At 41.4% G+C, this 25867-nt stretch overlaps 1 protein-coding gene across 8 annotated transcripts in view; it reads left to right on the forward strand.

The window, feature by feature from the left end:
- LOC116310930 (ankyrin repeat and SAM domain-containing protein 1A) overlaps window positions 1-25867 on the forward strand; it is a 62510-nt gene that overhangs the window by 34466 nt on the left and 2177 nt on the right. For 4 of the 8 annotated variants that reach the window (XM_031727874.2, XM_039604516.1, XM_039604514.1 and 1 more), the window contains 12 exons: window positions 6539-6595; window positions 8439-8508; window positions 11539-11654; window positions 18676-18774; window positions 19421-19567; window positions 20210-20317; window positions 20567-20737; window positions 20820-20957; window positions 21050-21121; window positions 21213-21299; window positions 21833-21970; window positions 23356-23538. In XM_031727874.2, the coding sequence (XP_031583734.2) occupies window positions 6539-6595; window positions 8439-8508; window positions 11539-11654; window positions 18676-18774; window positions 19421-19567; window positions 20210-20317; window positions 20567-20737; window positions 20820-20957; window positions 21050-21121; window positions 21213-21299; window positions 21833-21970; window positions 23356-23538 (1386 nt within the window). Of the gene's footprint in view, window positions 1-6538; window positions 6596-8438; window positions 8509-11127; window positions 11655-18675; window positions 18775-19420; window positions 19568-20209; window positions 20318-20566; window positions 20738-20819; window positions 20958-21049; window positions 21122-21212; window positions 21300-21832; window positions 21971-23355; window positions 23539-25867 lie in introns of those variants that run through there. The other 4 variants (XM_039604515.1, XM_031727875.2, XM_031727876.2 and 1 more) reach the window with 4 other exon arrangements.

The raw sequence follows: 25867 nt of genomic DNA on the forward strand, positions 1-25867 counted from the left end.
AAAGATCACAGCTGCCTTCCACTATGGTAATATGACTCATTCTGGGATAACCTTGCTGTTGAGCTTTTATGTATGGGAGCACTCCAAAGAGGGTTTGTTCTTGAGCTATTTCAGCATTTGCAGGCATTACTTTAGTTTATAGTTTTGTCAAAGGCTGCCAAGGAAACACTCGTGGAAAATGACTGACCTTTGGTATTTGTCTGTATGCAGCCGAGTGAATGCCTCGCCTCGATTAAAGTGTACTAGACCATGTTTTCTCAGCTCTAGCCAGTAGGAACTGTTCTGTAATATCCTGAGATCAGTGAACACTTACCTGCTCTCTTATTCACAAGAGGTCACCACAGTGGATGGATCCACAGACTTTAACTTATTGACACAATCCTCAAGGATTTGTGCTACTACTCTTAAACTGGTGATCCTTCGTGTGTTAGGCAAATGTGTTACCCACCACACTATGGTAATGCATCGATTTGATGAAGTATTGTTAGTATATTACTAAGTGACTTTAACTCAGTATTACAGACAGGTATACGGTGTATTCAGGTTTGTGTATTAAACACAATTTATATTTGAGTTTCGTCTGGGTAGTGTATATATACGTTGCAGTTAAAATCTTTCATAAATTCAAGCAAGATGTTTACCAGCCGCAGCCAGACATGGCATGAAGAGAAGGAGTTGGGGTGGGTTGCAAAGTGGCTTACAAATGTATAGCGACTAATAGTCTAGATTAGAGGGCTGCTATTTATGTAACTTAATCAGATGCAAGGCCTTCAGCTGAGCAGGTGATTTATGTGAGCAACATGGTCAGCTGATTGCAGCTGAGTTTGATTTATTTTTTGTGCCGGTCTCAGCTTCTCAATCTCACTAAATGTGGGTGTTTTCTAAAATTGGTGTGGTTCCAAAACCTCAGTGATGCTGGGACTGGTATGACCCAATTACAAGATATTATGTAGCGGATGTGGTTTCTAACTTTTAATAGTTTAAACCAGTTAAATGGTAACTAACCACTAAAGTCCAATTTGACTGGTTAGCAATATATAGGGGCCTATAGGGACTGGTTTGTTTGTTTTTTACATAAGATAATTCCATAAACATTCTCCAAAAGGGTCCCTTATCAAATGTACTAAATGGGTTGTTTTAGTTTTAAAATCAACATGTCTATGCCCTCTGGTGGGCAAACTGTGCATTATTGTCTCTGATTGTATCATACCTATCTGGCTGCCCAGTTCTTGCATTTTCTGGTTGCTGATTGGCCGACATATATGCACCACCAATTTATACCTGTAGTAACGTAGCATTACCATTTGGATCTAGTGGTATTTTTGTAATTCAGTCACAAACTATGACAAATACTAATGGAAATGTACCATAGCCTTAAGTGTAATGATGTCTATTTAAAAGTCAGACATCCAGAGGTTTTGCACATTGTCTTCCTTTTACAGAATGTGGCGTAGTGGGTAATGAGCTCAATCAAGTATGTGCTTGGATCTTTTATTTCCCCTTTAAAGTCTGGTCACCGGCAGGGCACTGTTCATTCTAATTATCTAGTTTAATGAACACCTCACCTCCTCAGACTGCACCTTGAGGGATGTGGCCCGTGAGAGAGTGACAGGATTAAGCCAGCTGTGACATTACTTGGCTATTGGAGCTTTCTGCTCTTCCTAGATATCCTCAGCAGCTCACAATAATCCTGGAGCTCCCGAGTCCTGTTGTATTCTCCCCGGTGCTTAGAGAAAGATGAAGTAAACAGACTAAACGTGGCCTAAGAGGAGGAGCCAAAACAAACAGCATTTCTTTGGCAGGAGAATAGATGGTGATATTGGTTCCAAACTGAAAAAAATAGCTCTGGTCTGCTAAAAGGAGATGAACTTGAAGCAGTGCCCCCATTTCCTGTATGCGCCATGCAAGTGTATTTTACCAAGGGAACTGGGCAGCTTTGAGTTCATCTGAATGTCTGGAGGCTTTTTAAAAAATCGTTAAGTTGGCTGCTGGCAGAGAGCTGCCCTCTGTTAATTTCATTCTTCTCTTGGGAATAAATTTTATTTACTCTCCAGTCATTCAGCCAGACACGTAATAAAATTGTTTTAGGGCTCTACTACCTAGACAGTTGACCTTAAAAATATAGATATATTTTTTCTTTCTCTTTTGCTATCAGTGGTGCTACGGAATAAAATGTGTTCATACTCCCTAATATTGTTAATATCAGCTTCTGATGGAGTTCACACATGCACAGGTTCCTTGTCATGCTCCATGTCACAGCACATATACTGTGATGTAGAAAGTTAAAATTTAAAATACAAGTCCCAAAAAACAAAAAAAAATGCAGCTTGTCCTGAAATGTTGCTTTGTGCAAGCAGGGTAGTGGTTAACTCTACAGTTTTCCATAACAATAAAGCCATGTTTTAGTGCTTTTTGAAAGCATGCTGAATCGCATTAGGAATTTTCGATTCGGTTGATCGTGACTAGATGTTTATTAGAGGCCTTGGTTGGCTGGTAAGCTTCTAAAAGCCTTTGAAGAGCAGTTTCTTGTGTCCAATTTTTGAGCCTTACTTAAAGTTAATGAACCCGGAACGCTTTTTTCTTTTCACATGAATAGTGATTTAGATGGCGGTGAGTTCTGTGCTCAAACCAAAGCGCAAGAGCTCGGTTTTTTTCTCTCTCTCACTCTTTTTCCTTTCAGGGAATAAGCCTGCGTCTGCTTGAAATAGAAATATTCACACCAGCGATTTAAAGTGCATAGCAAATGAGAGGAGTGTGTGGGAAAAGCAGTAAAAGTTTCATTGGGCGTAGCCTTGCTTACACTTTCTTACTGATGTTGGGAGTGTCCCCTGAAAATTGAAAGCTCCCTTTTCTATTCACTTTCTCTCTCTCTCGCTGCATTCTCTTCAGCCCTTGTCTCTCCATCTGCAGTGTTTGCTTACTCTTGCTTTCCCTGATGTGCTGTGGCAGCCATCTTGCCGGTCACGACTGGCTGCTCTGGAGCACTCTACAGAGCTGCATGACAGCATTTGGGGTTCCTGGACATTACCAAACCCACCCCCAAGTGCATGGACACACCTCTTCTAAAAACATCTTTTTTTTCTTCCTTTTTAATCTGGTTTGCTAAATATTCTGGTTCTCACACCCTCTTCCCCTTCCTTTCAGTATCGTTCCTAGTCATCCCCCCCTCTTTCTCAGCTTGAGAAACCCTTGGATGCACTGCCTCGGGTTTCAAGACAAGGAGATTTGACTTGCATGAGGTCTTGGCCTATGCATCTCTCCTTTTAAGGCGCTCTCAGTGTGTGTGCATGTGTGTAAAGCGCATGCTAATGTGGGTTGGTGTTGGTCCTTGCAATCAGACTGAAGATGACAATCCAGGGGGGCACATTGTGTGGGCCAGCACTCTGAGCTCCACAGATGGAAGGAGAGATAAGGAGACGGCGAGCTGTAGACAGAGACAGAAGGAGAGGGCCGCTATCCACTTCCCCACTTCACTTTTTAACTTCGTTTTTGATTCGCACTTCACAGATCCAATAGCCACTATGAAACCAGCTTTTGTGAGTATTGATTCCCTTACAGGCAGCAGCTCTGCTAGAGGCTCATTAATCTTGTCTACCTGCTATGACTGAACAGAATGAGGAAAATAATGAATGCTTTCTAGCATTTCTGTGGATATTATATTTCTTTTAAAGCCTTTCTGATTGGTATTCACTGATTGAAGCCGGTTGCTTTATTGATAAAGAAATAAAAGGATAAATAAAGGGGGAAAAAAGTGAGGCTCACACCCAGATTGTCCTGCCCTTTCTTCAAAAACCTCATCCTCTCTGATGTTTTTAAGCCATGCATCATTTCTTTGCTCTTTTTCTTTTTAATCCATGTTCATGGGATCATTAAGGGTTTGGCTATGCATTAGTTTTCTGTGTCCTCATTGTTTGCTAAGCAGTTTCATGTGTTTGACTTGCTGAGATCAAACCAAACTGTGGGTGTGTGTCAGAGCTCCAGTGCATCCAGCGAGGTAAATCTATTCTCTGATCCCCACCAGGGGGAGAACACAGGAGAGCCACAGGGGGCTGACGCATGCAGCCACTGCTTGATATAACTCTAGTAATTATTTGCAAAGGAATGCCCTTCCTATTTTAAGTTTAACTGGAAATATTTATGTGTAATGCGCAATGAGTGTTCAAGGTTTCCCAGAGGGGACGTTGTTCATAAAAACATAAGCATGACATTGGGCTATTTCAGGAGGATGTTGATGGGACTGCTGACAGTGTTTTGTCCCACTGTGGCATTGAGGTCTTGGCACCTGCTACAAACAGGGTTGTGTTTGTGTTCCCCTTGATGCTTTTCACTAGTCCGTAGTTTTCGTCCAACCCTTGTTTTGGTGCCAGCTTGCCAATTTGAGGCTGGTGGTCTGGGCACACGGTCTCTGCTGCAGCCTTTTGTTTCACCCTCTACACACTGCCAGGCGTCCTTTAGCTCTGCCGCCACCCCTTCTCTCGGCTTTAGTTGGGCATTGTTCAAGGCTGTTAATGAAAAGACAGTTTGTGTTTTCACATCCCAGTAGGATAGCGGACCCGTTATTCTGCGAAGTCACCTCAGGGCAGCAGGCCTACTGTGAGGAGCATGATAAATGGGTTCATGCGTCTTTAATCTCACCCTGGCCATCTCGCAACACTGCTGGCTCTTCAGCTGTTGACCTCCACCTCCTGAGTGACTTCTGACCCCTCTCATTGTACCCCTATGCTCATAGTGAGGCTCTCTAACAATGGATGCCTCTCCGTTTCAGTTCTCTGCATTGATTCAATCCTGCAGCACAAAAACACACCCCTCTTTCTCTCTCCTCTATTAATTCTCATGACACTGAGCATCCTAGTTCCTGACCATGAAATTCAGAAGCCTCTTCTTGCTGTGAATGTGATTTACTTTGAGGAAATCACTGGCTGGCATCCTCTGATAAGGATATATTTACCCAGCTCCAACACACCTACCTTTCTGGATAGCTGCCTTGAACTCTCATTGGAGCAGCTAACATTCCCTTTTCCATTATGCTGGATAAGTGAGGCCAATACAGAACGTTGATGTGCTTTTTTTGTTGTGATTTGTGTTGTACGTTCATGTGTGTACATTTCTTTAAATAGGAAAAAAAAAAGCTCTGTGCTTTAACTTAATGACTGGATGCATTTAAAATGTCAGTTCAGTTTATTTTGTTTATCCACAGTAGTGAGTATATTTTAAATTCTCCTTCAGTGTTTATAAGTACAATGGCCTGTTTTATCTCCTGAATGGTGGAGTAGAAAAACTTGGGCAGCTGAACTGTGTGTCAAAGATGCGATTGATGGGAGCATTATCCTCCCTCGAGTACAGACCTTGGCCACTTTAATGAGGCAAAGAGCACTGCCTTGTCTTCATTAACTCAGGTGCTGCTACTGCTTATGCATGTGTGTGATTTTACAGATTAGACCCCCAGTCGAGGCCAGCGTTCATCAGGGGCTTTCTAATTGCTTTTGTCCTGCCAAGGCTTAATAATTTAGTTTATTATGAGAGCAACATAAACCTGTCAAGATCAGTTTGATATAACTTATGAAAATAAGCAGCCATCCCTAGGTGAACTGAAAGTCTAATGAAGATGTAGTTGGTTTGTGTTTTTCTCTTTTATTTCACCACTAGAAGAAAATCTAAGGAATCCAAGAAGCAAAAGCAACTACATGCTGTTCATGTTGTTTCAAAGATTTTTACTAAACAGAGCTATTCTTATGTTTTTTTTTTTTTTCCTGGGGGGGGGCATCTCTCCCAACCAGCATCATCCTTCTTTCCTAAAATGCTTCACTCTAACTGAACCATAACTGTCCAAACACACAAGGTCTCACATGCTTTCAGTATGTGTGACACGCATGCAGAGACTCTCGTGTGAAGAGGAGGCAACTATTTTTGATGACTCATGTCTGCTCTTTGCTCAGCTAGAAGTTGTTCCCACTCCACCATCAGCTTTCCTGTTTAACGACATCGAATGAACATGTGGACGGCAGTTATTTGTTGAGCTTGTGTGACTAATCTACCATCTGCCCAATATGCAGGACTCTAATCAAGAGTATGGTGACTTCACACTGGGCAGATGGATATCAAAAATAATGCCATTCTCTAACAGTCCTTTGTCTCACACCTCTTCTTGCCAAAGCTTTGGCATTTTCCCTCTGCCGTATTGAGGACTGATGGTGAACATGAATGTTGAGAATGTGGACATGAGGAAGGAATTGTACTTTACACCGAGGCTGAGTGTGTGATCCTGAGCTTTTGTGCTTATATTTCTTCACTTCCTATGACTACACTGATTATTCATAGATCCAGTCATAACAGATACATTTGTTATGCACTAAACGTGTACAGTTTTCCATCTGGAATAGTGTTTCTTTCAATTTAGAGTTTTTAAAATCTCCTGTCAAGAGTGTTTTTTGTGTGAAATAGGATGATTATAATAACACTGCCAGAGGATAGCTGGCACAGTGTGGATACACACTTTGAATGGGAAGAAGGCAAAACAAAACGATGAATTCTCTCTCAGCAGACCCCGGCGACTTCTGACACCCCAAAACAAAGAAGATCTAATTCCTCCGACAGCGTAAGATGTCAATCTTCTGGTCCTTTTGGGTTTTGGCTCTGTCCTCTACTGGGGCATTCTTTGTAGAGGTAGATGGGATCCTTTGAGGCTTTAGGAACCCTTTTGGAATAACATTAACTCAGATTATTCATTTCTTTTTCTAAGTCCAGAAGCTGCAGTTTGTGACTGGGTTTCCAGTCTGACAGCAGTATACTAAAATAGATGCATCATTGTTCAAAGTTAATATCTTTCTCTGCCCTTCTGACATTAATCTTCTAATTATGCACTATTTTCACTACTAAACATCCACCTGCTGATCGATGATGAAAAAGCAGCTACTTTGGTTTTCCAGTGTCGCTTTATTATCTCATATATAATTATACTAATGGGGTCATCTAATGTGTCTGGGGGCTTTTTGAGGAGTGAGGACATTCAAATTCAGATAAAACTACAGCTGGAGAAGTTTTATCTGTTCACTCTAGTTTATTCAACATGGCCTCATACTCAGAGTAGTCAGAGTACCTGACAGGTGTGACAGCAGCACAGTCAGTCTCTCCCTTTGCATTTAATTCACTCCCAGTGTCCATGCATATTCAGCTCTGGGCCACTTTAAAGGGAACCATGATTCTGTGCTGTGACAGATGTAATATTGCTGCTTCGCTTATGAATACATTTCAAGGAAATGACAGTATTCTGTTTCTAGAAGTCCATAAGCGGCATGTGCATGTGATGTGTGTATGTACGTGACTTACTGTGATTGGAAACAAAGTGCTGGTGATGTTCACATGCATTATGTTATGATGCATGAAATTATTGCAAGAAACGTCAGGTTTCTGGGCATCGTTTCAGCTGCAGCTTCTCATTCTCAGTTTTGCTGGGTTTCTAACCCTTTTTGTGTTTTGTCTAAGAAGCTTCAGTCGTCTTGAAACATTTGTTACAAGCATTGGTTTAAGCATCAAGACACAGTTAAACCTGCTCCAAAACTCTCTTCACTAAGAGCTTTATAAGTACATGGGAAGCATAAACAACCAGACTTTGTTCTGTATTATTTTTCCAGACTTGTTTATTACAATTACCCTTTTGTTTTTGACCTTATTAGAGTCGGATGGTAAGACCGGCATGCCAGTATAAAGCAGCATTTTTGTGCCTGTTGTCCCCTACCTGCAGTCAAGCCCTGGTTACTCATTTAATGTGGGACAATAGCAATGATTGTTTTAATGTGACCATAAATAGGATATAAAGGCACTCAACCGTTTCAGTGCTCGAGCTGTCCTTTAACATCCATCCATCCATCCATTCGCTTCCGCTTATCCTTTTCAGGGTCGCGGGGGGCGCTGGAGCCTATCTCAGCTGTCATAGGGCGAGAGGCGGGGTACACCCTGGACAGGTCGCCAGTCTGTCGCAGGGCCAACACACAAGGACAGACAACCATTCACACTCACATTCACTCACACATTCACACCTAGTGACAATTTGGATTATCCAATTAACCTATCCCCACAAGCTGCATGTCTTTGGACGGTGAGTACCCGGAGGGAACCCACGCAAACACGGGAGAACATGCAAACTCCACACAGAAAGACCCCGGCCTGATGGTGGAATTGAACTCAGGACCTTCTTGCTGTGCGGCAACAGTGCTAACCACCGTGCCACCGTGCTGGTCCTTTAACATGTCTTTGCAAAATCACTGCAACCTAATTTTCTTCTTGCTGACATACTCATCATTTGCTCTTACAGGGACAGTGTATTATTGCTTTAGGGGCTTTTCTCTGTATTTTTTGCTGGTGAAAGGTGGCGGCCTAACTGTGATCACTCTTCCAAGGCCTTACATTTTTTTTTCTCCCCCCTCTGTTCCTGTCTTCAGATCGAGAAGATGATGACTATGATCGGTGCAGGCATTGATTTTTCCAGAGATCAGCAATACGCTACACCAGGTAGAGTATGATTACTAATATTGCTGCCTTTTCATGCATGTTAAAATGACTTAAGTGTCAAATTCACAAATAAATGATCAAGGAAACCTGAAGGAAAACAGGAAGAAATGGGTGGTTTTCCATTAGCTACTCATCTGTTTAATAAATGTGAGCAAAAGCGCCTTGTATTAATTCATTATTTATCTTTTTGTGGGTGTGGATGTTAATGCAACGGCTGCCTTTATTGCCAAATAGTGGGCTTGGAATGCTTGAAATTTGATTTATACTATAGTTATAGTTATTAGATCCTCACCCTGAACCTTAAAAGATATCAAACAAGTGCTTGGCAGTGATAGTGGAGAGGAGAGCTCTAAATACAAATTAGTTACAAATGGAGGTTTAGATACAAAAATATTATTTTAATAGATGGTTTGTTTTTTTTATAGAACAAACGACAAAAAAAAGGGTCTAAAACGTTTCTTTTAAATGGCTTGTGTCATCCTCCATTGAGATTTGACCCCCTTGGTTTGTTTTGTGTCTCTTTTTTTTGAGGCAGTTATTCAAGCTGTGGTGTCTGACATGAGCCAAGTACTAAATCTGCATCATAACGTACCAGGATCTTTATTTTTAAAAATAAAGTGCCTGAAAGAGAACCTGTATTACAAGCGGTGCTAAGGACTGTAACCTGCTCTGCTGTTATTCTGCTTTTCAAAGCCTGTCATTAAGGTTTGATGGATGGTGTCCAAGGATTGTAGCAGTAACCCGAGCAATCAAATCTTTCCCTTCAGCTCTCCCTGTTGACATTCTTCAACATCCACTGTCAGTCACCGCTGTGCCTGAGCAATCTTTTTAATATATTTAAACAAAGCAACACATCCTCTTTTCCTTCGCCAAACTCCATCGTCTTATTCCAGCCCTGTGGTTTGCTGTGCCCTGCGCTGGATTGAGCTGTTTAAATATTAACCACTTCTGTACGTATGTCAGGGGGTGAGCTCATTCTGCTTTGGAGGAAGCAGACTTTGTAGAAAGCTGACACTGCTGCAGTAAAGTAGTTAGCATCCCATCACAGGCTCTTGGTGTGAAGTTTCCATGAGTCTGATTCCACTTCCATGCGTGTGTGAGCCTTAACCTTGTAGCTACCACGCTCACGGCTCCAGCTCAGTGGAGGAGACCATCGGGGGACTCAGTCGAGAGGAGGCTCTCTGTTTGATGTGATAAACCGCATCACTTTTTTCCTCCCTCTACTCCTTGATTTGGTCCGGTGCTCGGCGGTGACGTGCCGAGTTGATTGGCTCTGTGCCTCCAGTCTGTTGTATCTTCACTGATTTACCTTTACAAAGAGAATGTGGAAAAACAACGGACTGAGGTACAGATGCTGCACGAACTTGAGAGCAAATTAGGGGTGGGTGGGAGGGGGTTGTAGCTGAAATGGTAGCTAGCACTGATAAAGAGCAGCCACCTGCAGTGTTACAGAGGGAGAGGGAGAGAGAGTGAGTGGGGAAGTGTATGCATTGAAGGGGGGGTAGAGAGAGAGGAAGGGAGGAGAGAGGAATTGCAGGCAGCAGAATTGTGATCAGTCAGGACAATAGGAGGATGTAACTTCTGCATCTGTAGGACTAGGTTATCTGCTCTTTAGCTAGGAGCAGCTAAAAAAATGTTTATTTTAGACCTCGTCTGTTGCCGGACTTGACCGCATCTCTCAGACAATTTTAGCGCTCTCTTGTCTGCAGAGGAGTTAATCCTGGGAGTGAGCTATCACTAAAAGTGCTTTTTGAAGGAGCTGATCGGATTCTTGACTGGATTTTTTTTTTTTTTTTTCTCCTTGACAAATTTTCAAGCTTATGAAATGTCTGACTGGAACTTTTGACATGGGACCCTCATCTGGAACGTGACTGTTTATGTAGCAGGTTTAACAAATGATAAAACAGCCGACAAGCAGAAAGGGAAACTTTCAAATCTGTGTTTTATAAAGAAATGTTATGTTATGTTTACTTTTCTAAGCTGCCAGATTTCACAGGGTAGAAAACTATTGACTCTGTTAGCCTCTGTGTTTGAGGGGTAGTTAATATATTAGGAGGTAACTACCTATATTCAAGTGTGCAGTGATTGGTTTCTAATGTGGAGTGTGTATTTGCTTTCCAGTAACATGTTCACTGAAGGAGAGGCAACAATCTGTCTTTGTATACATTAGGCTGCTCTCAGCTTAGACTGCTGACAGCTGTCAGTATAGTGTTGCTCTGTTATCAATCTCCGTGCATTGCAGTCATGTCACAGGTTTCCTTTAGTCCCTCTGCGTTTTTGCTTGTCCTGCTGCTTCCGATGTGGACACTGGCACATCACAGGTAGATTCCTGTTTGGATTGTCCGTTGGGGATTATATCTTAAACAGGTTGGATATGTGAATCTGGGATCCAACTATTTACCAAATACCTGTCTTGGCTACAAGTCTGGATCACTTACACTTGGCTGAAACGAATCACCTACCCTGGAAGAACTTAAACTAAAGTTATACGCTCCAACCTCTGAGTGTTATTGGAAAGTTAAAGAGTAATTAAATCAGCCCTAAATATTTTTTTTTTTTTTTTTTTTTTTTCTTTTTGGGCAGAAAAAGGTACCTCCTGAAATGGGACATTCTGACTTTTTTCATAATCAGATATGAAATATTTAGTCATATTTGTGAGTTAGGTGAGGCACTGCGCTGTGCGCTAAACAGAAATGTATTTCAGTATTCTCCTGGCTGACTACCATAGCAAAAATATTTTCTTTATTTTTTAGATATTATCCATTTTTGTGTGGATTTATCCCTTTTATCTTACCTTCGCCCCCGACTCAGGGGTAGTTTAATCTATTTCGAGTGACTGTTGTTCAGCCCCCGCTGTCCTGCGGGAGCTGACGCCTTGTTCACAGAGGACACTGTCTCCCTCACGTTCCTGCTGCTGGTGCGCTCGGCTCTGCTGGCCGAGAATGATGTGGCAATGCCACGTCTCGTCCTCGGAGTGCCGCTGCTACCGGCTGAAAGGTTTCTCACTCCTGAAGCGCTTTCCCCTGTCAGCAGGTGCTGCAGGCCGGCTGCTGGACCAGCCCGTGGGAGACTGGCTGGAGCATGTGGGTCTGCCGCAGTACGAGAGCAAACTACTCCTGAATGGATTCGATGACCTTCACTACATGGTGGGTGCCTCACTTACTTCATTTTTATTACTGTCTTTGTTTCATATTTAATTCTCTCGCATGTTTAGACATTTATTTTCACTTTTCAAATCTTTAAATCTTTAAAGACTTTTTTTTTTTTACCTTTTCCCTGTACTCTAAAGTCACTTTCATTTGTGCTTTTATGCATTAATCATATTAGTGCCATTAAGTATGGTGATGCTGTTTGCGTCATCTAAAGTTCAATTAGATGTATTCCTGTGATAATAATAATTTTACTTTTTGAAAAATGCTTTTCACATAACTCAGTATCATATTTGCATCATAGGTATTTACATTATTCAGTGCTTGGCTTAATTTAGTGTTTCAACATTTCCATCTTTTCTGGTGACTCTTGAGCGAAGCATCCACCATTCAACCTAGCCGATGCAGTCTGAGCTCAGCTCCTGTCAGATAGTTTGTTTGATACTGTTACCTCTGGTTTGGTGTTGAATCAAGGCTGTCCTGGATCCTCACACTCTCAGACGGTTTGTCTCTGGCCTGGGAGGCGATTGTCGTGGCTTCTCGTTAACAGTCAGAGAGCCGGCTGCCAACAAAGCAGCTGATGCCCGACCAGAAGGGAGAAGAATCTTGATGAGTAATGGGGCGCTATTGCCAATCTGACAAGTTTAGAGCCCACAGTGTGCGATGCCTCTCTGAGTTGGCTCAGTTGCTTTTCTCAGTCCTAAATTCTGATGAAGGGGCACAGCTGGCAGTCTGAACCGGTAGGAAAGTTGAGAGATAAGCGTCCTATTTGTCAAGATAAGAACTCACATCTCTATCAGACTTATAAAAACCTTCACTGTAACAAATAAAACACACTGTGGACAACAGATTTTCATCTTTTTCAAACACTACTGTAGATTCACACATGAGTTATAAATGTACTCAAGATTCCCTCCACGTGGACTTACTACTTACCACAAAGTAAGCCAGATCCAGAGTGCTGCGTATAAACAGGAACACAGCAACAACAACAAAACAGAACAAGTTCCCTTAGCAACTACAAAAATTCATAAATCACTGTGTTGGCTGCAAATTAAACTTCTCATTTCAGCTGAAAGAACACAGCGGAGTCTCGGGCACTTTTAATTTGAATTTGAATGAACTGTGCCTCAGATGAGCGCGACTATGAGAAGCTGACAAAGACTCCAAAGAATATGGTTCCTTAAACACTCAGCGTATTGTACATAAGCATAACAGATGTTTCCTTGTGCGATTCAGAAGATATACCCCAGAGGGGTATATTTGTAAGCTCCACAACACATGACAGCAGATGTAAACAGACGTACACGTTTCAACTTATAAGACCCTGAGATTATGTGATATGGCAGCGATATTAAAACCAGTACAGACATTTTAAAGTTCAAAAACTACAAAACAAAACATCGATCTCTCTGAGGGAAACTTTTACTATATAAAAATAAAACATGGAGTGATGGGACAACAAATTAATGAAAATATTTCTTTCTTTTCACATTTTTTTCTTTGAGATTAACTTATCAAACTTGAAAAAACTTTAAATTCTAAATCATTAGATTGAGCTTTGCAAAAATGCATATAATAAAGATGATATATAGGCAACTTCATTTGGTATGCTAATGATGTATACTAATCAGGTGTTCAATCTAATTGGGTTTGTAGTAATGCGATGCATTTAGGCATGCAACACGGTCAGGATGACCTTCTGAAGTTTGAACTGAGCGTCAGGATGGAAAAGAACGGTGATTTAAATGGCTGTTGGTGTCAGACAGCCTGGACTGAGGATTTTCCTACAAAATTATTTTTAGGGTTTTACAAAGAATGATCTGAAAATGTGAAAATATCCACATCTCTGGGTGAAAATGTCTTGTTGATGCCTCGAGCTCACTGGAAGGCAACTTGGAAGTAACTCCAGTAACCACTTGTTACAACCAATGTATGCAGAAGAGCATCTCTGAACTGCAGAAGACCACAAAGTGCCACTACTGTCAACTAAAGACAGCAAACTGAAGCAATGATTAACACAACCTGACCAGAATTAGACAATAGAAAACTAGAAGATCACTGTCTGGTCTGACGCCAGATAAAGGTCATCACTGATTGTCAGTATCTGTATATTTATTTCTTTATCTCTGCATGTAAGGCTTGTTAATTAGACTTAAATATTATAAATTTAGTGTTTCTTTGGTTTATTAAGCTTCAGTTGTTTAATAAATAAAATGTGTGGCTGCTATCAAACTATATCTGTCTAATTTCAGTGCACTCTGATTCTCCCATAAACAACCTTTTAATCTACTTTACATAACCCGAGAATAGAGAATTCATCCACTTATCAGCCTCTCCGCTTGGAGAAAGCGTGATCCACACCCATGTTTAAGTACGTGTTGAAGCCTCTGAAGTTACTCTCGGGGTTTAATCTTCCTACTGTCTTTTAGGCTTTCACACTCCTTTTTCTTAGGCTTGAGTCTTCTTTTTATTCCAAAGCAGCAAGCTGGCAACATTTCTATCTTTAAACATGGCTTACTAACCACCTGGCTTCCTAAAGTCGCTGCAGGGTTTAGAGAAAAAGCTGTTACCTCTGAACAAAACAACGTGTCCTTCCCACAGCAAATGTTGACCTTTTTATGAATCACAATTTGGTCTCAATTGGAAATTAGAATTACCCTCCGAGTCACCTTGTCTTTGCTAAACTTTTATAATTGTGTTTAATCTATGCATTAGTGAATAGATCAGAAATGAGCCATATTTCATTCTTGGCTGAGTTACCAGACAAACATTTTTTTGCCAGTACTGAGTACAGATATTCATGTCAGCCAATCCACTTTTATTTTCAACAGACTGATCACCTTCTGTGTATGACTTTCAAAACAACAATCTAAAAACAGTAGACTCAGAAATAGATGCAGTGTCATGTTATGACTCTTATGCATTTCCTATGAGCTGCTAAAAGACGGGCAAGATGCCAGTATTTTAATTGAAATGTTCACACTTCATCATCAAATTTTAAACAATGGTAAGAAAATGGTCCTTCTCTGAATTAGGTTGTTAAGAATACTTGGAAAAATAAATAGTATGTCGCTGTAGCCGATGTAGCAGCGAGATCACTAATTAAACAGTGTTTACTCTGCCACTCGGCCAACTGTGATCTGTGTCTCCCCTGCAGGCACGCTCTAGAAGCAGATCAATAACAGCAGTGAATGTATTGTGTTCAAGCAGCGTTGCAGAGACGAGCCTTTTTCTGAAACCAATTAGATGCTTTTTATCGACTCGTGGAGCAAATGTCCCGATGAAACAAGCGCTGCGCAATCATGCTGTTCTCCACCGCTCGTTGGTACTGACAAGTAAAGCCTGTTGAAATGAAATGGCTCTTTTTCTCTGTGCTAGACTTCTGCGCTGTGACACAGTCAGCAAGTTCGTTTGTATTCGAGGCGACTGTGAGGCCGACGGTCTTCTGGCAGGGGTGTCTGGATCTGACTTTTATGCGGTCAGCTGAGGGAGAACAAATTTACTTTGAGTTTCAAATCAGTGGAGGTGGCTGAGGATTTATAAGGAGAAAGCCTCTCTTGTTTTTTTTTTGTTTTGTTTTTTTTAGAAAGAGTTGGTCAGATCTAAAAGTTGCGCCAAGGTTAGGCGAACCTTTTCTACTTCTGAGTTGGGTCTGTGTAATCTAAATTCATGAAGTTTTCGTGACCCCCTTTTTTCTGTCGTCATTGCTTTTTCTGCCTTTTAATAAATGCAAAGGGCTCATGCTGCAGCGAGGGACCAAACCCTGCGGAAAAATCCAGTAATGGCTTCCTGCATCCGAAGCTAAAGAATTGGAAATGGATGGATTTTTTTTTTTTTTTTTTTTTTTTTTTTTGCTTAGATTTGTTTGTTAATTTGAAAGAAACATTTTTTTTCTGTCACAGTTTCATTTGCACTTTTCTTTCGAGGTCTGAGTGGTCTCATGGCAGCTAGTTTAGGAGGACAAACTGAGTCTTAGTGCTGTTAGGTAGTTGTCCTTTAGAGGGTCAGAATGAGTGATCCGTGCCCCTGAGCACCCAGCCTGAATAGAGAGTGCTTTTAAACCAGGGAGGCCACTGTGGCTGTTCTCTGGATAGGCCGAGGAGGAACAGAGCAGCATTTTAATGAGAGGACGGAGTAAAGCAGAGCTGGACAAGCTGCACAGGCACAAAACAGCCCAGCTTACACTGCTTTAAATGTATTCTGTTTGCCAATGTTGTGCTGATATTAGCGTTCTCTCTACTAATGTACTCCTTGAAACCTGCCAACCCTGTGGAAGCACATTAGCCAGAAATTTCCCCACAGAGTTGTCACCACCACATCATGCTGTTTGTGTTTTCAGACTCTTTGAATGAGGATAAATGGCTTATCCAATTATAGCAGAGGTGAATGTAACACTTTATATGAAAGGAAATGAGAATTTTTATTAAGCCAGGTATGAACAAGCATTCTTCACCTAACAGGTGTTAAGTTCACTCCGGTTTGGTTTAGTGAGGTGTGTCCAGAAGCAAAATGTTGATTAGTGTTCAGTTATTTGCTTTATCAGTCAGGTTGTCGTTCAACCATCAAGCCATTAATCATGGGACTGGGGACTGGGAGTCATTTATTTATGTCTAAGCTTATCCAGCTTAACTTCGACATAAAATAAAATTATCCAAGGACAAAAAAAAGATTGAACAAAAGAGCCCTGTGTCAGCTTGGCGACTTGTCCAGGGTGTACCCAGGGTCTCGCCCTGTGGTGGCTGGGATGGACTCCAGCACCCACACAACACTGATGTTTCCTTAGCTTGCCTCAGTGATAGATGCCATACAACAAATGTTAAAGTCTGTAAAGCTCAATAAACAGGGTGATTTTGAAGTGATGAGATAACATTTCTGCACATCTGCCAGAATTAGCAGAAGACACATGAGAAAATCAGAGTGGTAGAAAAATGAATAAATTAGGAAATGGGCAAAGAGTGTAAACCCAGTCTGTTACAGCTGTATTCCCCCGCAGAGCCATTTATCAGTTGATCTCCAGTGGGACAGTAATGCAATGATCCATACACTTTGAAGCATTATCATCCATTCAGCCCCACAAACCATATCAGTCCTCAGCTAGAGAGGCAGCAATCAGCATGTTGCTGCTCAGAGATAATGGGCTTTCAGTTGTCAGTTTCGTGTGAGGCAGTGTAAAGGCAAAAGAGGTGATACATAATGTCCTGTGCTCAGTGTGAGCTGAAGCCAAGATCATGGTGAGTTCTGATCAATAAACTCACTTGGAGCATTCAGGTACTCATATTTCTGCTTTCCGTCCTTCTTCTCCGGATTTCCATCGACAGGCTGGATCGCAGCCTATTAGAAATTTCAGCATGAACAGGATGGCAGTGTAAAAGTTTATGTCAGTGTCTTAGCTGAATTGTGATTAGCATTGTGATTCCACAGGAAGCATTACAAAGATTGCTCTGCAGCATTTACTCTAACAGACTCGCTCCACCCCTCTCCTCATGCTCTCCGCCCCTTGTTTGCATCAACAGCATCTGCATGAAAAACAGGCTGTCAAGTTTGACCTACAGACAGCATCTCTGCTATGCCATTAGTTGGTGCGTGTGTGTGTGTGTGTGTGTGTGTGTGTGTGTGTGTGTGTGTGTGTGTGCACGCAGAGGTGAGCACCACAGGATTAACTTTAGGTTCATATTGAAGAGTCAGCCACATGAGCCCTGAGGCGGCGTCTTCTCTGGACCGTAGTGATACTGGCAGATGAGAGTTAGCTGCTGACTCCCCTGTAGAAGCACTACAGCTAGCATTCATGGTTTATATCCAACAGGCTGGACTTGTGACCCTTACCGACTTCTTATTGGTCAGTCTGAGCATGGTTAACAGTCAGTTTAATTCAGTTTAACTGACTGCAGTTCCTTCAATCTCTGCTAACTGGCTAGTCCCAGCCCTTGCCATCCTGTGGTTTTGACTACCAGTTCAATTGCTGGGTGGTTGTTGTTTTGGTCCTATCAATCATTCAGCTGCTTCTTTGAGTTATTCACGTTCTATTCCACCATCCTGGACTGCAGTTGAAGACAGCAGTCTTTCGTCTCCTCTGCAGATGTGCTGAGACCTGAAAAGACACTCTAACCAGGATCTAACAGTGGGTAGGGAAATTTTTAATAAACAAGACCCACAATCATCAGCTGTAATCTCGGAGTTCTTTCGCTCACCTCAGAGGCAACTGATTATGTTGCTCAGTACAGCTGCAACATTAAGTGTGAAAACCCCAGAAGCTTTATTATGAATCTGTTATCGTTTTAATCTAAATCTGTGGGAAACACTGTTTACTGTCTTGTGACTCTCTTATTTGGTCTGTTGCACCATGAAATCGGTTAATATGGAACTTGAATGAATGATGTTCGGTGTTCAAATAAAGGCTTTCCTTTTACATGTCAAGGTGTTTTGATTTCCCCCGCGGCTGTCGTCAGCTATCGATGCGCCTCCATCTCATAACGCTGACCACTCTGCAACTCAGACATTGATTCATCCCTCCCTTCTCCATTATCCGTTTGTTGCCACTCAGTCTCCAAAGGTGATATCGTGTGTAACCAAAGACTGGTTTGAACATCAATCACCACATTCCTGTCAGTACCACCCCCCCCCACACACTTAAGTCTCATTTAAGGGGTTATCGATGTGGCTCCTCTGGTGATAGTCGGTAAGTTGAGTTCTAGGGAGGATCTCAATCAGGAGTAATTGACCTTTTTATGCAGTGGCAGCATACTTGTGATCAATTCTCACGTTGCACTGAAGGCTTTTAGCTTGGAGGGTTTGTCTTAATTATATATAATTTTAAATCAAAGCAGTCTGTGTTTTGGGATTTTCATAGATGACTTGAATAAGCTATGTAAAAAAACAAAACTGGCTTTTACTAAATGGTAACTTAAATTACTTTATTACGACACAGTTTAATGTACCTGGCTTTCTAATGACTTTCATGGGTCTTAGATTAGAAATACCAGCAACATAAATGCTTGTTTTGTATGTTGCTTTAAAGGGGAGCAATGTAATGGAGGACCAGGACTTGAAAGAGATTGGAATCACAGATCCGAGCCACAGAAAGAAGATCCTGCACGCAGCACGTTCCTTTCCAAAGGTGATAAATCGTTGATTCCTACTTTAATACTTCTCTAGGAACCGTAAGACCCAATTCAGTGTTTTGCATTTGCTTTAATGCTAGATGATCAAGTAATATTCTCACCTTAGACCCAAGTATCTATTGCATTTATGGAAAGTAACAAGTTAATTTGTGGTTTTAAATATTTGAATTTAAATTGTTAATACTTAGAAAAAGAAAACAGTGGGATCTAAAACTGTTTCAACTTTGTGTCCTCTTAAAATGAGCTTTATTAACTGAACACATAAAAGTATATTGACTCTGTTTTGTTTCTTTCACATACTTAAACAATAATACGGTAGGCATACAGCTGAGCAAGAGCAATAGAGCTGAATAATGAAGTCGAATGCGATTTGGCAGTGGGCTTGCTTTATGTTATTGTATTGGGAGCTTTACTTTTGATATAAAAATAAAATTAAACTAAAACACCTCTGCAGTATTGTCACTTTAATTTGTATTGCTTTAGCTCATTCAGCTAGTATACAAATATACATCTGTGGGGGTTTTGAAACCAGAACCCTTCAATGTTCTGCCAAGGAAAATTGGCTAAATTTGCAGCATATTGGTTCAGCCAACGCCCGGAATTTCTCAAAGTGACTGTGAATGATTACGTTTTCTGCTGCAGGTGAAAGCGCTGGGCTGTGACGGCAGCAACTCCCTGTCCTCCTGGCTGGAGAATCTGGGCCTGCATGAGTACTTGCAAAACTTCCTGTCCAGCGGCTACCGCACTCTGGACTGCGTCAGAAACCTGTGGGAGCTGGAGATTGTCAATGTAAGTCATAGTGATGTACAAGGACAGTGAGGAGTATCAGAGGGTGAAATTAGTTTTCAGGTGTCTTGGAAAAAAAAAATCAGGATAGGGAAAGTTTGATGGTTTACTTCTGCTTCAGTTTGGGGGGAACCTGGAGGCTAAAACTCTGAAGGTGAAGGTATATTTGTGTTGAATATTGGGAAATGGATTCCAAAGTCTCACTCAAAAAAATTAATTGAGAATTTCACTTTTGGAAGACAGAACTGAAATTACTTGGTTAGAAGATGGCACGTCAGACTTCACTGGTCTGTGAGAAAATATGTTGCCTTTTGCTACTACTGGGAAGGGTCTTTGAAAGAAACATGTTTTCTTGTTCACTCCAAGATCAGTGCTGCATTCCTCCATTTCTGTGTGCAATACCATCACCTGTAGATCAGTGAAGTAATGTCAGACACTGTATCGCTGCATGAACGTGTGAACTTGTGCAATCCCGTATATGGATTCAAGATTAACAGAAGAGAAGAGACTCAGAGGAGAAACAGCTTCACATGGAGAACCATTAAGGGAACGTCACAAATGAAATAGCGGTGCCTGATGTGTTGTTTTCTGGCATTTCCTTATGTGCTGCTCAGTATGATCACTTCATAATTTTCTGTTTTACAGGTGCTAAAAATTAGCCTACTTGGTCACAGGAAACGCATCATTGCTTCCTTAGCGGAGAGGCCTTATGAAGAGCCTCCTGTCAAACCTCCTCGTTTGTCTCAGATCAGGGTGAGGACCTACAAACTACTTTCCTGTGTAAAAGTGCTTCACAAAATGTTCTTGTTTACTCTTCACTCACTTCGGAACCAGATCTAATGTTTGACTACTGTCCGACAAACTTAGGCTTGTGTTTCAAATTCTTTATTTTTAGCCTGTAAATGTTGCAAAGTATATTGACAAAGATGAATGCCTGATAGCTAATGATAGAGAGTACATCTGACATGAGATATCCAACTGTGTCATATTACATCTCCGCAGTGCCAAGACCTGCCTGGATCCCAGACTTCATCTCCCATGAGTCAGATGGAGCCCTACACAGGACGCTCAATGGACCCTCTGCTGCCTGCAGGCGAGCCAGGGAGGAAAAAAGCACAAGAAAATGACTATGACGTTACCCAAAGATATCGCAGCGAACGACACAGGCCTCCTGTATGTGGTTTATCTGCAAATGTGTTATTGGTTATTGAGGGCCTCTGCCAGGCTTCTTTGATAGTTATGGTTATTTTTATAGGAGCGACATGAAGACTGGCAACGAGAGCCCCGCCTGACCTTGCGGCCACCTAGTCTAGCAGCACCGTACGCCCCGGTTCAGAACTGGCATCACCAACCGGAGAAACTCATCTTTGAATCCTGCGCTTATGAAGCTAATGTACGTCTGCACCATTCTCCTTCCTACATGATTCCGCTTTGTTGATTAAACACATCAGCAGTAATGTCTTTTTTCCCTCCATTTCATTACAGTATCTTGGTTCCATGCTTATTAAGGAACTAAGGGGTACGGAGTCCACGCAGGATGCTTGTGCCAAAATGCGGGTATGACAAGTTTCTCCAATCCCTGAGGATAAACTCATAGATATTGTTTGCGTGAGTGGCAATTCACCTGTCCTTTTAATCTTTTCTCCAGAGGTCAACAGAGCAAATGAGAAAAGTCCCAACTATCGTCCTTTCAATCACATACAAGGGTGTGAAGTTTATCGACGCAGCCAACAAGGTTAGCGACTACACACATGCGCACACACACGTACATACAGATTTTCTCTTTGCGTAAAGGTTTACTTCTTAACCAGACGTGTCCTTTGAGGCGTGTGATACATCAAATTGAGGCCGGGGCAAATAACAGCACGTTTCCTTTTTTAATGTGTGCATGAAAGTGACGCAGTCAAACATCAAGCTTCCTCTCTTTCTGTGATTGTAAATATCGTGCCTGCAAGTTTGTGTCAGATTAGTTTGTGCTTATATTTCCTTATAGAAAGCAAATCTGATTGACATTTAGTTGACATTAATAAAAAGAAGGCTTTGAAATGTTGAAGCTCAACATGGTCTTGTTGTAGTTGCACTTGTGATGGCTGGCAGTCAGTGTCTCTCCTTTAACCGTTTAGTTTTTGTTTTTTTTTTATTTTGTAACATTTTCTAACATAGCATTATTGTCTCAATGTTCATGGAATTAAATAAAAGTAAAAAATGAAAGAATGCGCTGTGTTTTCTCATTGCTAAACCTCACTCATGCCGCTCTTCTTGGTCCAGAACATCATTGCAGAGCACGAGATCCGTAACATTTCTTGTGCAGCCCAGGACCCAGAGGACTTGTGCACATTTGCCTACATCACTAAGGACCTGCAGACCAGCCACCATTACTGCCATGTCTTCAGCACAGTAGATGTGGTAAGGACACTTGTACTGTGCTCGACTATAGATGGTATAAAAGATGATTGTGTGATTGCGATGTCACCCATCGCTCTTGAAGCTTTTATATGCTGGCGTTTTAGAGCCAGAGGTTATCTTACAAAGATGGGAGGGTGGAGGGTTAACTGAGCAGCTAGCGCTTAGCAAGATGCATTCATAAACAGCAGGCATGCAATACAGAGACACACATACAGGCTAATTAATGTAAGAAACAGATGGATAAAACATTAGAGCACAAACTTCTTGGATGGTCAGCACCACACAGAAATGAACAGTATTAGTCATGTAATCAATTAGAAATGTTCTAAAAGTCACCAGTAGTAGTAGTCACACGGTGAAGCGCTCCAGTTTAGTGCTTCAGAATGAGTCCTCAATTATTATGTTGTTATTAAGTTGTTATGAAGGGGGAAACAATCCATAGAGGCCAAAATATTGTTTGTACCAGACTGTAAAATGTGACATTTTAACATGGAAGTCTGTAGTTTTCGGAGCCAGCTTCAAGCTGCGCACAGAGGAACTGCAGTTTTTGTACTTCTGGAGGTTCTCCCTTGTGTTTAAAACAAAGCACAGATTTATCTGCTATTTATCTCAGCTTGCAATTTGTCTGCTTATTCAGGGTACCTGTGGGCCTTGCACAGTAGTGGTAGCTTAACAAAAGTTTTCAGCTGTAGACAGTAATGTTTTGATTGCGGGCTGTTGGTAGTCATTAAACACTGAAACAGTATGAGTCAAATAGTTACCACAGCTTTGCCGTGTCCCTTCTGTTACCGAAAGTGTCCATACAAAGCTCCATACAGTGTATTTGGTTATTTTAAACTGTACTGACTATATGGCTGCTTTCAGGGTCCGCCAGGCACAGTCATCACTACACAAGAGAGATGTTCAGTTTCTACGTATCGGTGTACATGGAATGCTTTATCTCAGGGCAGGTTACTACATCAAAGGATATAAAGAGGATTTCACAGTTCTGTGTTGTGTGTCTCTTCAAATGATGATTGTTGTTCCCACCACAGGATTGCTTTTTCAGACTCCCAAGGCATAACGTATAAAGCATGAATCATCTGTCTTTAGTCTGCAGTGCTTGTTCGTACCTGGGAGCTGTCAGGGTAAAACAGAATAATCCGGCAGCTTTATTACTCAGCTACAGAGGATGGATCTAGTTTAGGAACAGGGGGTTGCTGCACAATACTCCTGAGATTACTGCCACTTCTACAGGTTATGCAATTTTGTTTTGAAGAAGTTTTGCGGGAAAAATCTTTCTTGTGTTACGTTTTGCTGTCTCGCTGCACACTGTGATGTGGTGGTCCTTTGGCTAAAAGCTTGTAATGACTCAGTGATCCTCCTCTTTCTACCTTTCTGTATAGAACCTGACCTATGAGATTATACTGACACTGGGCCAGGCGTTTGAGGTAGCGTATCAGCTGGCTCTGCAGGCCCAGAGGACCAAACCGCACCAGAGCGTCCCAGCTGGATCTGGATCAGAGGTCATTGAGACCAAGTCCAGCAAACCTGTGCCCAAACCACGAGGCAGCATACGCAAAACAGCGGTGAGTTGGATGTTAAAAGTGTTGTAGTATAAAACACCAAATCAAGCTGAAATATTGTTCAACATGTTCTCAAGCAATTTGGAGTTTTACAGAATAAGTTGCCAGAACAAATCTTTTTGTGTGTTGTGATTACATTTTCATTGTACGCCTAATTTTTTTTGGGAAGCAAAAACTGTGTTAGATTGCTTGCATCAGTCTACACCTCTCGACATCACTGTGGTTATGCTATGCTGATGTTCATCTGGGTATTAGCATTAACCATTAAGAGGGAAGCTTGTGCTGAATATAAATGAGCTAACTCCACCTCAGGGACAAGTCACACATTTCTAGCTGCAGCTTAATGATCACAGTGATTTAACAATGTAATTCTGTTCAGTCTGTTTCATCCGTGTGGCTTTTTTTACTGTACATTTGTACATTTTTAAATGTGTTTAATCAGCACCTGAGCACACATGCACTTCAGTTACACATATCCACACCAATAAGCACATATAAGCTTCAAAATGCATCTGCAGTGTCTTCTGTGTTGTGTGCGACCTGTCAGACTCTTCATGTGTCATGCCTGTTAAAATCTGTGTCACTTTTCCCGCCCTTTAAGTCCTTTGACTCTGTCGCTTCTTCTTCCTGGTTCTTTGTGCACTTTCCCTTTTCTCTTCTAATCTTTGTCTCCGTCTGGCTCGCCTCTCTTCCTCCTGGTGGTGTTTATCTCTCCCAGGACTCTCCTCCTCCTCTCGACAGTCGTTGCTGTTACTGTTACACCTGCACCACCCACCGTCCCTCCTTCCTACCGCTGCACTCTGCCAGCCCTGCTGCCCAGGTGCTGCCTCCTATCCCATCCCCACCCTTCTCACCCTTTGCGCTTTTTTTCTTTTTTGCCTTCCTGTCACAGCTTGTTTTCTCTGACTTTCCTGAAAAGCCCGTAAACTTTTTTTGTCTGTTTATTTCACTATATTTTCACTGCTCTGTGTTGAAAACTACATATGAATTTGATTTGAGCAAATCTGAAGCAAATCATGATGTATACTGTTAACTCCAACGCCCTCTAGTGACACGCTTTTAGTAACACAGACAAAGTTTATATACACAGAATTCTTTTTGGGGTGTTTTTACTTAATTTAAACTTAAGTTTTTTAAGTCCCTTTATGATATACATAGAGAAAATGTTATGTTTTATCAATAGAAAAGCCAGCTGGCAAAATGGGCTACTTGCTAATTACTCCCAAAAGTGCTCAGCAAAAATGAGAACCAGGAAAAGTTAACATTTCAAAAATTGCAAATCTCATAGACCCATATTTTTATCCACATCAGAACACACAAAACATTTTAACTGTTTACACTGAGAAAAAAAATGAGGTCATTTTCTGGGAGCTGAGGAAACCAGTTGCCGGACTCTCAGCAGAGAAATGTGTCCCGTTCTTGTTTATTATATCGTTTTTAGCTGCTCAATAGTTCTGGCTCTTCTTTGTTGTATTTCATGATGTGTCAAATGTTTTTAATTGTGAAAGCTCTGAACTGCAGTTCAGCACCGAAGCTATGCGGCTGTAATAGATGACGTATGTGGTTTAGTTTTGTCGAACTATACAGGGCCTTCCCTGGAAAAGACGTCATCTGGATGGAAGCATGTGTTGCTATAAAACCTGTAGATACCTTTCGGCAATGATGATGTTTTCCCATGTGTGCAAGCTGCCTATTTCATGGGCACTGATCCACCCACATACCATGAGAGATGCAGGCTTTTGAACTGAGCACTGACGGCGAGCCTGATGGTCCCTCTCCTCCAGAGGACTTTTCATCCGTGTTTTCTAAAAAGAATTTTAAATTTTGATTTGTCTGACCACATAACAGTTTTCCAAGTTGCCTCAGGGCTTTGGCTCAGAGAAGATGGCAGTGCATCACATAGTACTTCTTATCTTTTGAGCCTTTTCTTTCCTCCATCCCAACTATTCTGAGAAGTGTTGCTACCATCAAACTCAAAATGACTTAATCTTTTTCGTGAAATAGTAAAAAGTATTAGTTAAAAACCTTTTTGTCTAATATTATAAATGAAATATGGGTTTATGAGATCTGCAAATTATTGCATCCCGTTTTCTTTACATTTTACACAGCATTGCAACTTTTTTGGGATTGGGGTTGTAATTTTATGATAATTGATGGATATGTGTGATACTGCATCGTTTATGGAATCTGTTTAAACACAAACATCAACACTTTCATGGGTAAATATGGTTAAATTTCATCACAAACGATTAGTTTGTTGGCACAATAATACTTCATTGCTGCATTTTGAATCAAAGCATTACAAAAAGTGTAATCAGCCTCGTGTGTAAAG

The sequence above is a fragment of the Oreochromis aureus genome, linkage group 20 (genome assembly GCF_013358895.1).
Source record: "Oreochromis aureus strain Israel breed Guangdong linkage group 20, ZZ_aureus, whole genome shotgun sequence".
Classification (NCBI taxonomy): domain Eukaryota; kingdom Metazoa; phylum Chordata; class Actinopteri; order Cichliformes; family Cichlidae; genus Oreochromis; species Oreochromis aureus.